At 57.5% G+C, this 17480-nt stretch overlaps 1 protein-coding gene across 3 annotated transcripts in view; it reads left to right on the top strand.

Annotated features, from left to right (window-relative positions):
* Positions 1 to 17480, top strand: part of CASZ1 (castor zinc finger 1) — a 147819-nt gene that overhangs the window by 91106 nt on the left and 39233 nt on the right. For 2 of the 3 annotated variants that reach the window (XM_032605175.1, XM_032605184.1), the window contains exon 4: positions 3430 to 3468. In XM_032605175.1, coding sequence (XP_032461066.1) covers positions 3453 to 3468 — 16 coding nt within the window. In that variant the 5' untranslated portion in view covers positions 3430 to 3452. Of the gene's footprint in view, positions 1 to 2838; positions 2992 to 3429; positions 3469 to 17480 lie in introns of those variants that run through there. The other variant, XM_032605166.1, reaches the window with a different exon arrangement.

Below are 17480 nucleotides of genomic sequence, written 5' to 3'. Positions count from 1 at the left end.
CCTCTCGCCCGCCCTGCCTGTTCCGCCTTCCGTCTGGTTCTCTCAGTTCTATCCCTTCAGCCATTCCTCTCCAGCCTTTGTCCACCAGAGGCCCCCAAGTTATTGTGCAGCCAATCCTGTTGGTCCTGTGTGAGTGACTGGAAGGCATGCCCTCCCATGCCCTGACCACCCTCAGCAGAAGCCCAGAAGGACATTCAGAGGGAGCCCCTAGGCCGTGTGGGTCACATATGCAGGGAGCTCCCCATACGTGCACATTTCAGATGCACCCAGAAATCACCCTTCTACCCCTAGGTCTTCAGGCTTCCTTCTACATCCCAGTTGCTCAGATGGGGAAGCAGACACTTCAGGATTGGGATTTGGGTTTGACTGACTGCTGTTACAACCCAAAGCTGTAAGCCTTGCTTTGGGGAGTCATGGGTGGGAGAACCCAGTGGCATGTGTGTACCCCAGAGCAGTCCTGGACACTGCAGTGCCCTCTCTGAGATCCCACCTGGGGAGAAGCTCATGGTCCTTGCTGCCTGGTTGCTCGGTGCCAGCAGTTTTTGTACCAGCCTCTGGGGAGCACAGGGCTTGGTTTGTTTAAGGAGCTCTGCTCCTTTGTTCAGGGTTTTAGGACTGGGGGACACTCAGAGCTCCTGGGCCTCTCCAGCTACTCGTCCTCCATAGGCATGGGGCAGGTCTGAAGGGTAGAGGGTTGTGTGACAACCAGGAATGGGGGTTGCCAAGAAGGCAACCGGGAGAGCAGTCGAATGGGGGAGGGATGTTAATCTCCCTGTGAGGCCATTTGGAACTAAAGTGCAATTTAAAAAGTAAATAAGGGGGCTTCCCTGGTGGCGCAGTGGTTTAGAGTCCGCCTGCCGATGCAGGGGACACGGGTTCGTGCCCCGGTCCAGGAAGATCCCACATGCCGCGGAGCGGCTGGGCCCGTGAGCCATGGCCGCAGAGCCTGCGCGTCTGGAGGCCGTGCTCCGCAACGGGAGAGGCCACGACAGTGAGAGGCCCGCGTACCGCAAAAAAAAAAAAAAAAAAAAAAAAAAAAGTAAATAAAGGGAGAAGAAAAATAAGGGGAAAGTGGGAAAAAGAGTAGATTGTTAACTCCCTGACTTGCCCCAAGGCCTCCCTGGGCCCTTCCCTTTGCAAAAGAGAAATATTGCAAAAATAGTCCAGTGCCATTTTGCTGAATGCTGCCGGAAGACCAGAGAAAAGAAAACCTGGGTTCTGGTCTCCTCCCCTCATTGAAGGCAGTGTGGCCTCCCCTGAAACAGGAGAGGGGAGGAAGGCAGCAGGATGGCTGCAGAAGGGACAGACCAAGAGCTGGGGACAGTGAGATCCAGGTACTTCACAAGCAAAACTGCCCACCTTCCTACTCGCCTGCTTCTTTCCTTGCCTCCTACCCAGTGGTTAACTTAGATGACTAAAATTTAAGGAATCTCAACATATCTGGCTGCAGCAGGGACATCTGGGGACCAAAAGATACACCTAAGTGCTTTCTCTGAGGGGAAAGGAGGGCAAGGAGAGAAGTTGCCCTGGTCCAGCGATGAACTGGCAGATAGGAAATGCGGCGATGTCAGAGGCGGCAGGTGGCAGGACGCTGGCTCCTTGGTTGAGGGTTGTCTGTGCCCTGTCTGCCACGGCCCCGCATGGGAGGTGGCAGAGGCAAGAGGGCCGGTTGGCAGCCCAAGTGACAGCGCGGATCCGTGGTGGCGGCCCTCGGAGGACAGGTGGCCAAGGCAGGGTGAGGGAGGAAGGAGGTGCCGTCCCCACTGCGGGGCTGGGGGCGGAACTGCGGGGCAGCGGGAGGAGGAAGGCCTGGAAAGCAGTGATGTGGCGCGGAGCCGGGGTCCACCCGGAATCGGCGTGGGGGCGGGGGAGCCAGGGCTCATTTAAAGGCGAAGCCAAACCAAAGTGGCGCAGCCCTGGGGGTTCCCGCACTCGTGAAGCCTGCGGCGGGCACGGTGTGCGAAACAGCGCGAGGCCGATGCGACTGTTCCCCGGGACACCCAGGCCCAAGGCCCCGGAGTCTTTCCTCTTCAGAGCTAAAAAACACCACCGCCAACAGCAACAGGAAGAGATTCAGGGATGGGGAGGAAACGAAACGCCTGGTACCCCAGCACCCAGAGCCCGGGGGGTCGGGGGGCGTACCAGGGCGCGCAGCTCGGTGGGCGCGACCCCGCGGCGCTCACACCTGCGCCCGCCGGCGCGGAAAAGTTTGCTCGAATGCGCGCGCCGCGAGCCCTCGGCCGGCCGGCGCCGGGGACTGAGTCCGCGCGGCCGCCATCGAGTCGCGCTCGGCGAGGCCGGAGCGCCGAGGAGAGCGTGCGAGCGCGCGCCCGCCCGCGGCGTCCGGCCAGAGTTGGCGCGGGGGCGCGAGCGCGAGCCGCAGGGTCCTCTCGGACCGCCGCGTCCCCCTCCCGCCTCCCCTCCCTCCAGTCCCCGGGCGCCGAGTCCCCGCCTCCCTCCTCCGAAGTCTAAGGTTTGGGCAATCGCTGAGCCAATAAGGCTGGCCGCCCGGGCCGGTGCGCTGAGGCCGCGCGCACGAGCGTGAGGGAGCGGGCGCGGGGCGAGGACGCGCGTGTGAGGAGCGCGCGCGCGCGCGCGGGGACGGACGGAGGCGCGCCTGAAGGAGCGGGCGCGGGGCGGGCGAGCGCGAGCTCATTCACTCCAGCCTCCCGCGGGCGGACGCGCGCGCGGGCGGGCCGAGCTCTGCTCTTTCACCTGCCGGGGCGGTGCGGGCTGGGCCGGGAGGAGGCGGTACCGCGGCCACCCTGCCAATCACCTCGGCGCCTGGCAGCGCCCCCGGCCACTCCCGCCCGCCCGCCTGCCCGCTCCCTCCTGCCAAACTGTTACCCTGAGTGTTACCGTCAGGAGCAATGACATCAGGGCTTTAAAACAACTTGTTATTCGGGGAGTAATCAGTCGCAATTAGGCATTAATTAAGTATTATGAAAGTTGATTATTTAAGTGAATTCGGCTTTCGACTCTCCGACTATGGTGAGTACCGGAGTGGGGCGGGGAGGGCAGGGGGCGCCGCCGCGGGGCTCCGACCCTGGCGCGGGGGCGGGGGTGGCGGGAGCGGGGCCGGGCGCGGGCAGGGGCGCCCCTCGGCCTCGGGGGCCGGCCGGGTCCCCCGACCCGGGCCGCGTCTATAAATAGTTTCTCTTTTAGTTTAATAAACTCGAGAGCAGAGAGGAGCTGCTTTGAGTGTTCAGTGCCGGAGCGCCAGAGAGAGAGGGGCGGGAGGGAGAAACTTTCGCTCTCCCTCCGGGTCTCCCTTCTCATTTCTCCCCCAGGCCCGGGGACTTGACCGCCCCTCGATGGGGGAAGGGTGCGGAGAGCGGAGGGGGAAAGCTGGGGTGGGTAGTGGGGGGCACTGCGAGAGACTAAACAGATTTCTTTTCTTTCCTCTTCTTTTTTTGGCGTTCCTCGAAGAGTTTGGGACCAAAGAGAGGAGAATGGATCTTGGTACAGGTACCGGCCGGTGGGAACCAGGGGTGGCTCTTTCACTTTTCTTTCGGTTCTTTTACGGAAGTTATTATTTTTAGCCCAATGAGGTAGCAGCTGAGCGGGGCGCGGGGGGGTGCTGGTCTGGAGAGGGTCCGGTGCGGGCTGCGCTTCTTGCCTGGGTTTCTGGATCGTGAGGCTTCCGATGATATTATTGTTATTATTTGTTACTTGCTTAGGGACTGTGACTAATTTGATGCTTGTCATTGTGAAAGAACCTAGGGGAGAGGGAGCTGGGGGGCACACAGAGAGAGCATTTAGGGGGTTTTCGTGGGGTTTTTGTTTTTTGTGCTCCGTGTTTTTTGAACGGCTGCGTGTTTTTTCTGTTTTTTTTTTTCTTCTCCAGCAAAGATCTCTGTGTATCTGGCTGTGGGGTGTGTGTTTTTATTTTTTTTAGTGGGGGATGGTTTAGTTTTTGAAAGCAGCGTCCTGTTGGGAAAGGCGGTTAGTCTGGTTTCGGGGCGACTCTCTCAAGGTAAAGGAATTTAATTTATGTGGGACGAGGCTGTGTCGGATGATCAAGCTGCTTATTATGGCCAATGAGTATTTTTCACCTGAGAATCCGTGGGATGAGGCGGCTGTTATCAGTTCAAAGTGAGGGGCCCAGGACTCTCTCCCATCCCCCTTAGCCCCTACCCTGGGAGAGGGTAGACCAGGCAAACTACTGAATTTGGACGTATGGGTTTTGGGGGGCCTAGCATGGCGCCTAGGTTAGGGTTCCACATAGCATAGTGCTGGCCTGGAGCAGAGTTTATGCTGAGATTTTGGTGTGTTATTGGTTTTAATCTAATTGTATTCAACATTTCTCTTCTCTTCCTGTCTGAGGTTCCAATCTGAGTCCAGAGTGAGGTTTACTTTACGTTCTTCAGGCTTTCCCTTAGCCCTCAGTACTGAAATGGAATTTTGACCAGGCCCCTCATGCTAGGCTGACAAGAGCGCTGTCTTCTTGCTAAATGTCTTTAAAAGAAGTCAGTGATAAACAGGTTCATAATTCATTGAGATTGATCTCTGAACCCTTCTGTTTCATTTATAGAAGGTGGTATGGGTGACTGTTAAGAGTGGTTGTTTATAATGGCCCAAGTTCATGGCATTGCCCCTTGGGATCCATGGGCTGACATTTGACCTCCTGAAGTCAAAAGGGAGTGGGCAGAGAGGGCAGGAGGCAGCACTAGGGGGCCCAGGATGGGTGACAGGACATGGCAGTGGCTTTGGGAAGGAGAGAAGTGTGTTTGTTGGGGAAGGAATATTAATACTATGTCCAGCCAGGTGTGATCTTGGAGAATTCGATGTGGAGGTCCTGGGAACCTCTGTGCCCAGGAAAAGTGCAACAACCCCTGCTGGGCAAAGTGATTAAGGTGTCTAAGGCCACTGCTGCCACCCTGCCCCTCCCTGCCTTTCACTCCCACAGAGAAGCAGCCCCCCCCACCTCTAGTCAGGTGTCTCATCGCCTCCCTCTCAGGCCCCACCCCCTTTCTTCAGAGATTGCCCCCCCCCCCCCCCCCCCCGCCATCCCAGCTAAAAGCAGACCTTATAGATGGGCCGGTGGTGGTAATGCACCACCCCCTACCTGGGACAGGTGAGCCTCTGCTTGTGGGTAGGCACAGGGGACCTAGGCATTACTTGGCTGGAAGTCGGGCCCTCAGCTTCCTCCTTCTAACCCAGATGCCAGCTGGAGCTGGAGTCCACCCTCCTGCCCTATTCCCACCTGCTGTCAGGGCACGACTCCAAAGCCCTTCTGTAGGGTGCCCCCGACTGGAGAGAGGGCCTCCTGGGCCTGCAGGTGGCAGAACCTCTTGTAGCATCTTTCCCAGCACTTACTTCTCCCAGCCCTCTAGGGACAGGCTCTGGAAACTTTTCCTAGAAGTTAGAAGGGCCTCTGTGGTCAGCTCTGGTCCCTTCCGTAGCTGGAGCAGGGCCCTCCCAGCAGGACCCAGGCCTGGACTCTGGCTGCTCAGTGAGAGGAGGTCCAGGGTGTCAAAGTTCTGACCGTTCCCTGGAGGAATCATCTGGTGATACCATCTCAGCTTTTTCTTCGAACTTGAAAGTTTCCCTTAGTCTCAGAACTTCAGAAGAAAAGCACTTTTTCCCCTCTTCACAAAAAAAGGGAAGCAGGTGGGAGCTCTGAGATCCCCCTCTGAGCCTGTCTCTGGGCTCACTGAGTGCTCATCTTTCCTCAACCTCTGGGATGTACTTCTGCACACAGCCAGGGCCAGGGGCCTCGTTTCTGGCCTGGACTCATTGCTGATGTGATGAGGGGCTCTTCTTTTGGGGGACCACAGGGCCTCTCTAGCACAGTACAAGGCTGGAGACACAGGGCCCAAAGGGTTGCTGGCACCAGGGACCCAGTAAGCGTTGGGTCGTGGGTTAACATCACTCCGGGTCTAGGTTCTGAAGCATTACAGCCATAAGCAGTTCAGTGGTGGGAGAACCAGGGCTTCTCAGGAGGGGACAGCAGAACCTCAAGACCCTCAGGGGTCATGTAGACCCCTTTTCTTCCACCATAGTTCAGCCAAGGGCTGGATCAATCTGAAGGTCTTTAGCAATAAAAAATGCCGATGTCGTCCTAATTCACCAGGCCCCGAGATGACAGCAAATTTACATTTTTTAATTAAACTAGCAGCCAGTTTTTATGAGAGGGGGTTGGGTTATGCAAATCAAATGGTTGTGTACGGAAGATTAGGAGAGTTTGGGAATAAATTCCACAAATGCTAATAAAAAAAAAAAGGAAAGAGAAAGAAAGGGAGGGAGGGAGGAGAGAGAGGAAGAGAGGAGGACATAGTTCCATTAGGCCCTTTTAGAGTGATTTCCCTGGGGGAGGGAGTCAGGAGGGGGAGGGGAGGAGGGAGGAAGCTTTCAGACACAGGTAAATCCATGCTGCAGTTGGGAAGCTCCCCAGGATTAGGCCCCGCTAGGCTGATTCCTAGGCCCTGAAAAAAACTGGAGGCCAGGGTGGAAAATGGCTTTGAAACAGCAGTAGAGCTTTGAAAAGGAACTTGCCCTTGATTCTTGAGGATCTGGTTGTAATTGCCCCCACTCTCCCTAGGGAGGTCTTGAGGAGAGGGGGAGGGGCTGTCCAGGGCTAGAGCTGTCCATCAGAGGATCCAGGGTAGGCTCTGCCAGGTAAAGGGCCAAACAGGCAAGAGAGCAAGTTCAAAGGGCTGACCAGGGACCACAGGGGGAGCCATGAGGGGCACCACTGCCCACTTGGCGCTGTGGCTGTAGCTGTGTTGTCCGGGTGAGTCAGGGGGAGGGATCAGTGCTGCTTACTGAGCCAGGCCTGCTTCTTTTTCCCTGGGATAAGCTCTGCTGGGACTCCAGGCCTGGACCCCCTTACATTGCATACAGACCAACCCCACCCCCCGCACCCCACATTGTATCCTGGCCCCAGCCTCGGCTGTGGACGAGGCCAGGAATGATGGGGTCAAGGGAGCTGAGACATGTTGGCTTAGTAGCCTGCTTCTTGGAGTGGGATGTCCACATGCTGGCCACGTGCTTCGCGGACACACAGTCTCGAGGAGGGGAGAGGAAAGGCCGCAGGCTTCTTCCAGGCAGTAGCTGATCCCAGAGAGCAAAGAATTTGCCTTCCCCAACCCAAAGTTGCTGCTCTGAGTGTCAGCCCACCTCCAGGCTCTCAGGACTGCTGTGAGCCACCGGTTCAAGGCCAGGGCCTTGCCAGGAGTGGAGGCTTCTAGGAACCTTGCTGGCTCTGGTCACACTGGGGCCTGGGAAGGTTCTTGTGCTGTTTCTGGAGGAAGAGAGTCCATGCTGAGTTTGGGCCAGAGCAGGTTGTCCTCAGTTTTTCTTCCTCGAGCCTTTACTTGGCCAGGTACACGCACTCAACCAGTCTAAGCTGGGGCCAGTCCCTACGGTCAGGTTGGGCACCAGTTTTGCCAGTCTGCTGCAGGGATAGGTGCTTCGGTGCCATCTTGGCAGGAAGGAGGAGTCGGAGCCAAGGACAGGATGGGCTGTCTCCGAACTCGCGAGTTTCCTGGTACCGTTCAGAGGCCGGCTGTGACGTTTGGAGGGGTGTGAGCATCGGCTGACCTTTAAGGTCTCTGGTTGTCCAGCTCCCAACCTGATTTTACTGAGAGGGTTCAGTGGGGCATCTTGGGGGACGGGTTGAGTGGACGAGGTGAGAAGCACACATTTGGACCTTGTCTTTGGAACAAAGCATTCGAGACAGGCAGCTCTGGTTTGCGAAGTGGCCCCTTGAACCAGCCCTGGCACTGGTTATAAGATACAGGAGCAAAACTCTGGATATAAGGCCTGCAGTAGCCATTCTCCAACAGGAGGCAGAGGCAGTGAGGGCAGGTCTGAAAGATCCCTAGAGGGACCCCATTCCGGGCCCTTTTTCCCTTGGGGATCAACCAGGGGAACCTATTAACTCTCCTGTCTAAGAAGGGCACTGGGTCCAGTTAGTCAGACCTCTCTGAGGGCTTCGCCGTCACTGCTGGTGTTCCCCCATCCCCCAGAGCCAGGGAATCTGGCTGAGTTGCAGCTTGGGTTTTTATGATGGCAAAATAAAATAAATGGAGGCACCTTTGGAGGGCTGAGTCACGGCAGCAGCATCTCCTCATTAAAGCTGCTGCCCCTGGCTCAAGTCCCTGGGCAGAGGATTGGGTGGGACCCAGGAGGCTGTGGGCCCAGGCTTCTCCTCTTCCTGGACCCTGCCAGGTTAGTGATGCGCCTGCCCCCTCCATCAGCCTCCTCTGGCTGGCCCACCGTTCTTAGAAGTGTCAGGCCATTTCTTTACCCCTGTTCCCCACGCTCGCTCTCCCACCCCAGGCCCCAAGGCTTGTCCTTTACACTGCCCTCCCTGAGCTGTTGCTTTTTTTTTTTTTGCGGTACGCAGACCTCTCACTGTTGTGGCCTCTCCTGTTGCGGAGCACAGGCTCCGGACGCGCAGGCTCAGCGGCCATGGCTCACGGGCCCAGCCGCTCCATGGCATGTGGGATCCTCCCAGACCGGGGCACAAACCCGCGTCCCCTGCATCGGCAGGCGGACTCTCAACCACTGCGCCACCAGGGAAGCCCCGCTGAGCTGGTTTTTAAACCCTGACCGCCCGGGCTGCTACCCCATCTCCTCTTGCCCCTCCTTTTCCTTCTCCTCCTCCTCCTCCTCTTCAGGGGGGAAGGAAGTTGCTCTGTAGTAATGACAGCCTGTGGGTCCCCAAGGCAAGCAGCAGCTGTTCCGGGGTAGCTGGGCCAGAGTACAGCAGGAAGAGCAAGGAGCCAGGGAACAGGAGGAGGGCTGGTGGTCCCAGCGAGCGGAGGAGAGGAGGCTGCTTCTCTGGGATTGATTGGAAAAAGTGGCAACTTGGTGGTCCAGCGTTCACCCCTCTGGCTGCCTGACCACAGCATAGCATCCTCATACCCCAGACTCATCAGGACATATCGTGCCCTGAAGGGGAGGAAATCCCATGCAAGTAGTGAGGTCTGCAGTTCAGTAAGCACTGGGGAGCACCCGCTGTAGGAGCTGCAGAAATGAAGGCCGCCTGGTCCTTCCCAGGTTTCTGGGGTCTGTCTGGTGGAGGGAGACAGGTGCGTTTATCTGTTGCACCAGGTGGGCGTGCTGGGGCCGAGAGCCTAGGGAGCTTTGTGAAGGAATGGCCTTTGAACTTGACAAAGGGTGGGAGGTATTGGGACAGACAGAGATAGACAAACGATGTTTCCTGTATCACCCACACCTTCTAGACTTCCACCAGCCTCTTCTCTCTACTGCCTTGTACTCCTCTCCCTCCTCCACCCCACAGCCCACCGCCTCGGCTGCTTCCCGTAGTGCAACCACAGTTTTCTGCCTCTTCTGGCCCAGGCCGCCCAGCTCCCTAAAGCCAGACCCTCCTGCCTACCTTCTTGCCCCTCCCCCTTTTCCACCTCACACCCAGTTGGCCCTGGAAAGAGACAAGAGGTCAGAGGTTGGCTGGGGGCCTGCTGCTCTGAGCACCTGGTTATACCCATGACATTGGTGTGTCAGGGCGGCACTCAGGCTTCTGTACCCTGCCCCAAGAGACCAAGGCCGGGAACCCTGCTTTCTTCTGCTACCGCTTTTTGTAATGGTGACCATTATTAGAGTTAGCTCTGCGTTCACGTCTCCTCCGAGTGTGCGGTACAGGGCTGGTCTCGCGCCTTCCCACTGTGAGTGCTGGTGGAATTGATTGATTCATGGGCCTCTTCGCCAACTCCTCTCCAGCTTCTTAGTGGGGGCAGCAGGAGGCAGGCAGGAAACATTTGGTGATTCCCTTGGGACCTGGGCTTTTGCTCCTCGAGAGAGCTTTCTACGCCTGGTTTACAGGAAGGAGTGGGGCTGGGGTGGGGGATGACACGAAGGGGGAAAGTGGGCATAAGGATGAAGGTAGGCGTGAGTGGTTGGTGGGGGCCCCATTAGCTGCTAACCATGACCGGGTTTGTGGGCGGGGGGGGTCTTGCCGTGAGGTCAGACTTACACACGCAGTCTGCTGCCCTGGAGGGGACGGGGGCAGTAGCCAGTGGGTGGTCCAGGACGTGGCTGTATCTCCTCCCGTGCCCGCCTCCGTCTCCCCGCAGCAGACCTCGCTATGGCACGCTCCTCCTTTCTAGATCCTGCTCACACTCCCAGGACCCCTGCAGCCGGGTACCCGCAGTGCAGGGAGTAAGGCCAGAAGGAAGGGTGGCTCGTGCTAAGGCCTACCCCACGCTGCCAGGGCTTTGGGTCTCTGCCCCCTGGCGTGGTGTTTGGGCTGCTCCTGAGCGGGCTGTGGGGTCTGTTCTTCGAGCATCCCATGGGCTGCCTCCTGTGGGCTCTTCTGGATGCGCAGTCCTGGTCGGTGCCAAGGGGCCAAGGCTGAAGTGACGAGGGCCCCTCTTGTAGCCTTCTGACCTGAGGCTTGCGGAGAGCAGGTTGGTCCAGGACGTGGCTTTGGAGCCACACAGACACGTTGTGTGGCTCCAAAGACCAGGGATTCCCAGAGGAAAGCTTCCCGAGTTGGACCTTGACATACGTTAGCCTTTTAGTATAGGGCTTTCTCCGTGAACTAAGGGGCCCCTGGAGGCGGAGGGGGTGGGGAGGGGAATATGCTACGTGAGAGCAGGAGATGCATCGGGTGGGGGACTCCAGCCCAGTGAGAGAGCAGGAGGCATCCAGGAAGCCAGCAGGGAGCGAATTCTAGAACTTTGTGTCATCAGGAAGTGCATCTTCTCCTTGGCATCGCTCTTCCCTCCCTCGAGGCCCGTGCCTCCCTCCTCGCCACCCCTCAGCCAAAGAGCTCGAGGCCCAAGGCCAGCCAGGAGGGCTGCCTGGGAGATAGGGGAGCCTGAGGAGGGATAGACCAGGTGTCCCACTGCCCGGCAGGGGGCGCCCCACTGCATCTGCCCCAGTTCCAGGGACGGGGACGTTGGTCCGGGGTCTGGTCCAAGCCTTCTGGCCAAGGGTGAGGGGAGGAGGAGCCTGCCCTCCCCACCCCCAGAGGTTTCTTGGCTGAGTTTGTTTTGCCAGGGTGACCTGTTTAATCATCTCATTTTCTGGTGCCCGTTTATTCCTTGTTTCCACGGTTACGGCCCCATTAAGGGGAGAAGCAATAAGGCAGTGAGTCAAACAGGTAATAAAAACATTAAAGCCCATGTGCACAGAGGAAGGGCGGGCGGGTGGGAAGGGGGCTCAGCGAGGTGAGACGGCCCAGAGAGAAGCAGAGGTAAGAGGCCGCCCGGCCTCGTCCTCCAGAGGCCACTGAGAGAGCTCCTGGCAGGAAGAAACAGAGGGCCGCTCCCCACGCCCCTGACTCTGGGCTGCGCCCTTTGGGGGCCAAGACCCAGTACGAACGAGCTTAGAGCCATCCCCAGCCCTTGGTCCCCTGGCAACAGGCTGTGTGTTGGGAAGTAAAACAGGAAGGAGAAAAGGGAGAGCGACAAAAGCCTCCCCCAGGACTCTGGCTGGCTGGTTGTGTGACCTGTTCGCAGCCTCACACTGTGCGGGTGGGGGATGATTTCTGACACTGTTTCCAGCTCTAGAACTTTTTTCTGCCAACTTTATCAGAAAGCATATTTGTGGTGAGTGCTGCTAACAGGGCCAGTCTGGTGAGTAAATATTCCTGGTGTGGACAGCCCTGTGACCTTGAGAGGGAAGAGCTTGGCAGGGGGGCCAAGGGCATGTAGGGCGAAGAGGCCAAGTGGTCCCAGTGCTGGGTCGGGGGCCTTCCGAGGACGGGTAAGGGGACCCCCGGGGTTAGGTTTGTCCCCAGCAGCATGGGAAGCGACACTTAGCTCAGGCTGAGCAGGGTGACTCTCCCATCGGGGCTGGGCCTGGAGCCCTTGGTGTTGCTCCCGGGGAGGACTGGCTGGCAGGTTCTCCTGTGGCTCCGTGGAGAGGCTGCCCTCTCTCCCTCCCTCTCGGAAGTGGAAGCTGAAAGGAAAGTCAGCCTCTGGCCCGGCCCCTCTGAGCCCAGGGCCACGTGCCTTGGGAGCCTCCTGAGCGTCCCCGCCCTTGAGGTTGACAAGTGAGCAGACTGGGTCAGTGGGGCTGACCAGAGGGGAGAGGGAGAGGCTGGCCAGGAAAAGTGGGGTCAGGTAGGAGCAGCGGGGCATTTAGGTACTTGAGCCACCTCCCCCGCCTGGTGGCTGAGAGGATGGCTCAGGGCCACCCTGTGGCCGGCGAGGACCATCTTTCTTCTTCTCTCTGGTGTGCTGATCCTTTGCAAACTTGCAGAGGTCTGTGTATCCAGTTATTAATTTCAAAGTTGATTTCTGACTGGACAGGGAGAGAAGAAGGTCTGGGGAATGGGGGAAACCCTCTGGCTGGGAAGTGTGTCTTGGGAACAGGCCTAAATGAGTTAATATTCCGATCAAACAGTTAAAAATAGAAAATGCTCCCACGGCACCAGCTGCTGAGGCTTTTCAGCAACTGTCACCAGTAGGTTCACGGGGGCAGGTGGTGCTAGAGAGGAGTGTTTTCACAAACAGCAAATATCAGAGATGACGGTGTGCCCGCCACTTCCCTCCCAGGACCCAGGACAGTTGTTTAGGGGCTCCCAGTTCTCCTTGAACTCCCCTCCGGGGCCGGGAGCCAGGGGTCTGTGCAGCTTCAGGGCTGCCCTTCTCCTCTCCAGGGCCCGGCCGCAGCGGTGAAGTCATCGCCAGATGCCTGGGTAATTGCTTTAAGAATCTAACTTAAAATAAGATGAAAACTTATATTCCTGGGTAAGGAGTAATTTCCCATCGAATAGTAAATTAATGAAAGGATTATACCAGCGGGCCTGGCCGGGAGGCCGTGCTCATCTGATAAATCCAAGTGGCTTGGACAAAACAGTTCTGGACCAGGGGGCTCCCCTGAACCTCAGGCCAGGCCCTGCTTCCTGGTTCCTCTGGGGCTCCGCCCTGGCCTGCTGAGTTGAGAGGACACGTTCCATGTATGCTCAGGGTCCCCTTCAATGATGGGGACCAGCTTTTCAAATCCCCAAGGTGGGAGGGGCTCCAGTCTGACCTCCCACCCCACGTGGGCAGTGCACCCAGGAGGTGGAGCGCTTCTCTTGACACCCAAGAAGGAGGGGCTTCGGGAACAGTTTCCAGCTGTCACTCCATGTGGTCAGCAATGTAGTGACTGCCCGCCCTGGTTTGCCCAGGACTGGAAAGACCCATGGCCCGTGAACCCCCTCAAGCCTGGAGGCAGAAGGATGGGCTTATTGACGCAGCCCCTCCCTCAGGGTCCTGGCGAGCCTGAGTACCTGAACTAGAATAGTCTCAGCCCAGGATGGGTTACTTAACAACTGGCGCCACCGAAAACCGCCTGGCTCCGGCTCCGTGGGCTGCATTCAGCCAGGTGCATGTGGACTCGAGCGGGTGTGCACACACACCTCCCCAGGCACGACAGGCCACTGCCTGAAAACCTCTGCTGGGCATAGGAAAGGCCTTGCTGCTGAGGCCCCACTCCTCCCCACCCTGTTAACACTGAGACCCCTCCCCCCGTAGTGGAAGGGGTGCAACATGCAGAATCATGACGGCAGAAACCCCGTGAGTTTACCCAGTTCCCTCCTTCCAAGAGACTCCAGGCACACCACACCTGCTATCCATTTCTTCTCATCAATTCCCTCAGAGAAAGACACAGGGAATTGTCTCGTTTCACCAGTGGGGAAACAGGAGGCCCAGAGACACTTAGGGATTTGTTCCCAAATGCAGGGAGACAGACCCAGAGTAGGGCTTCCCCAAGGACCGTTCCAGTGGCAGCGTGGAGCGGAGGCCACTTTCAGCCCTGGTATTGACTGTGCTGCCTGGCCCACATCCCCATCTCTGGGCTCCACCTATATCCCAGCTGTAACACGTGGACGCATCCCCGGGCCTTCTCTGCGAGGTAAAAGGCAATTGTTGATGCAAATGCATTTTGAACTTTTTGGAGGGAGCCTCCTCTAAAAGCGTTCATTATTGCCTACCTCCTGAGAAAGGGGTGCTCCCGTCTGTTTGCAGGGAAGCAGCAAAGGGGAGTTGAAAAACATTCTGACTTGTTTCTGTAGAAATGGGAATGAATGGACTGGACAAAGCGTTCTTCAGGAAGAAAGTCTGAATGAACGGGCATTCTGGGACGCATGTTTGTCAGATATGTTTCTGTGTAAGCATGGATTTTGTTGGAAGGAAAGATCGGGAGACCCTTGTAGCTCAGCTCACCACTGGTCCTCACTGCTTCTAGAAGTAACGGGGCTACCTCGGGAACTGTACAGGATCAACTTGCTGCTCTGCAGACAGCTAGCTGTCCCTGCATGGGGTTTGCGTCTGGGGGCTGTGTTGAGTTTGTGTAGGTGTCATCTGAGAGAGGACCCATGTTAACCATACCATGCTTTCAGGGGTGGGGAACAGCCAGGTGTTCTTGGGAAGACATGTGCTGCTTGAGTGGCCTACTCCACCCTCCCACCCCAGAGGGAGGAATTATGGGGCAGTAGGACTGAGAATTCCTAGTCTAAACAACCTAGCAAAGCGTGCTCCGAGAGCGAGCCAAGCCAGAACCACAGATGGTGTGATCCAGGATTGTAACTGGAAGGATGGTGGCTTTGAATGTTAGATGTTATGTGGCAGTTGCTGTTCAAGCAGACAGATCGGTGAATTCCAGGCTGCAGGGATTCTGAGCGGGCCCTCCTTTATTTATCTTCTCTTCCACCCAAGGTGGGGGGACAGGAGTGGATTAGACAGAAAGGACAGGCAGCCCTAGAAAGGCAGGTGGAAGGAGCACGAGAAAGGTAGTCAGCCTGGGAGCACCCTGGCTCTGGCCACTTGAAACATACCATCCCCGGCCAGAGGTCCTAGCCCCTTGCTAGGACCATATGGGTCCCTTTCCTTGGCCTGCCTGATAGGAAGGGTCACTTTGGGGCTCCTGGGAGACCTTCAGATGGATGGCAAATGGAGCTCCTCCCTTGAGACCCTGAGGCGGGACCAAGAAGGAGATGGGGGTGTTTTCTGTTTCCGGGTCCCTTGGGGGCCCAGGGGCAGATTGAGACCAGGCTCCTTGCAGGGAAGGTGTTAACAAACAGCAGGTGATTAAACATGACAAGCGGTGACATTTCTGTGCAGGGTTCTCAGTCCCGGCAATGCCAAGAATGAAGCTATAAACCCTGACATTTTGTGTTATGCACTGAGAGGTTTTTAATAGACCTCTCTCCCTCTTACCCAACTTCTCTTCCCCTCCCTCGCCTCCCCTCACTGTACCTGCTGCTCCCACAGAAACCTCCTGCCTCCCCATCCAGCCTGGCCTCCTGGAGCCTTCCTGGGCCCTCTGGTTCTGGGTGTCTCTGCAGGTCTCTGGCCTCTCCCTCCACTTGTCCTCAGGGCCCTTTCCCTCGACTGCTGGACTGGGCATTCACTGCCCTCCAAGTCTCTCCGTTTTCTTTGATCTTTCCTGTTGCCCCATGCCCCCTCCCCCATCCTTCACTCCCTCACCTCCTTTTTTTGGGTCCTGATCTCACAGCCTCACCCTTTGCTGCGGCTGTCCCAGTTGTCTGCAATGGCAGGTGGCTGTCCCCATGCCCTCTGTGTGTTAACATTTTCAGACAGACTTGATAGTGGGGGGAAGGGAGATTGTGGGGCTTGGGATGGGATTTTTCCCCCATCTTTTTTTCAATTTCCTTTTCTCCTTTTTTGGGACAGAGACAGGAGTAGCGGGAGAGAATTGCACCGTACTACAAACAGTTGCTGGATTTATTCAGCAAGGGCCTGGCCAGCAACAGTTGTTCCTCTCCCAGAGAAATGTGGGAACAACTGGGGCCTCTTTTGTTCTCCAGGCAGAGCCCTGCGAAGGGCATTTGGAGGTGAGCCTGAGGCTCAAGAGGGCCAGAGACCCAAGAGAAGGGGTTTCAGACTCAGTCCCACCCAGTCCTACCCTCGCAGATAGGAAAGGTCCTGGAGCTCCACAGGGCTTGGTAGAGAAGTCAGGCCACACCCCCAATCCCAGCTCTACCCCTCATGAACTTGAGAAGCACTTAGTTTTCTGTATCCGTTCAGTAAATATTTATTGGGTCAGGCGCTGTGCTAAAACAGTGGTCCCCTCCCGCAGATCTTGCAGTTTAGCTAAATAGAGGGGTCATTAACCAAGTTATATTACAGAAGTGCTATCTAAGGGAGCAGGGTGTGATGAGAGGGCAGAGGAAGGGGGCCCTGCAGTTTGCAGGGCTTCCCAGAGAAGTAAAATTTCAACCGGGACCCCTGAGGGATGCATAGGAGGAGGGGTAGCCAGGCCCAAGTCGAAGGAGTGTTTCCTGAGTTGAAGGAGTGAGTGGGGCGAGAGGCAGGTGCTCCCGCACCACAGGTGCTGGCTGGCAGGCCGGAGTTGGGGGGGAACCTCACCACCCCACTGTGGCTGTGCCCCTTCGAGCTCTGGGCAGCTGACCCGGAACTTGCTCTGCCAGCCACCCTTCTACCAACTTGGCTGTCTGTGCCAGGCATGGTGCATCAGGGGCAGAGCCAGAAGTCAGCTCAGCTCCGCCCCAGGGGGAGGGAGAGTGACCAGGAAGTGTGTAAGTGCCCCCGAGGCCTGGGGCTGCTCCTGCCTTTCCTGGGCTCCCTAGCCTACTCTGCTGATGACTCACGGAAGAGAGGGCAGGAGAGAGGATGCAGCCCTGCGTGGAGGGAAGAGTGGCTGGAGGAACAGGAGCCCAGCAGAGCCGCCCCCCTTTCCTTCTGCACCTGCTGGCCTCCCAGGCAGAGCCTGGGCCTGGACACCAGGAAGCCTTCCTGGAACTCACAGTTGGCCTCCCCTCTGTGCCCTCAGTGGCGTGGGGAATGCTTTGGAGCTGGTGTGTCTTCCCCATCAGAATCTGAGCTCCCTGATACCTGAAACCATTCTCTCTGGATCCCTAGGGCCAGCGGGGACAGTGCCCATAAGGTACTTGGGATGTATTTGAGAAACTCATCTGACCCAGGAAGAGGAGGACTTGGGTTAAATAACCCTTAGCGCAAGATCCGCGAGGAGCCTGCAGACTGACCGTGGGTCCCTGGTGTCCAGGAAGACTGGCTCCAGGTTCAGGTCCAGGTTCAGCTACCTCACCCAAGCCCAGAATCCTTCAGCCATAGCGATGGGGCAGCCCTAAAGCCTGCTCCCTGGAAGGGCCTCACTGAGAGCTTCCAGAGTCAGACCCAGGACACCCCACCTCCATGCGGGTCCCCTGAGAGGGAGGACCAGGTTGGCTTCCTGTCCCCATAGAGGGTCTAGGGCAGGTTTCAGCCATAAATCCCCTTCCTCACCCCATCCCAGTCCTGCCTTCCTGCCAGACTTGGCCTGAGTCCCACATGCTACCCCTTGTCATCCAATTCCCAGCGTCCAGCCAAGATCCCGAGAAGGGCCCAGAGGCCCAGCCTTTCTTGGCCCTCAGCATCTCAGAGGGAGGGGGCGTGCCGAAAGGGGAGGCGAGGGAGTCCCAGAGCCCGGACTTGGCCCTCTGCCCCTGTAGATCCGGAGCCAGGTTTTACTGTAATCCTTACATCCTGTTGCAGATCCTTAATCAGCTGGAGCCCAGGTTGGGCTGGACCCTGTGG

The sequence above is a fragment of the Phocoena sinus genome, chromosome 1, assembly GCF_008692025.1.
Source record: "Phocoena sinus isolate mPhoSin1 chromosome 1, mPhoSin1.pri, whole genome shotgun sequence".
In the NCBI taxonomy this organism is placed as follows: domain Eukaryota; kingdom Metazoa; phylum Chordata; class Mammalia; order Artiodactyla; family Phocoenidae; genus Phocoena; species Phocoena sinus.
Note: the sequence above shows the minus strand (reverse complement) of the source record. Positions and strands in the feature narration are given on the sequence as shown.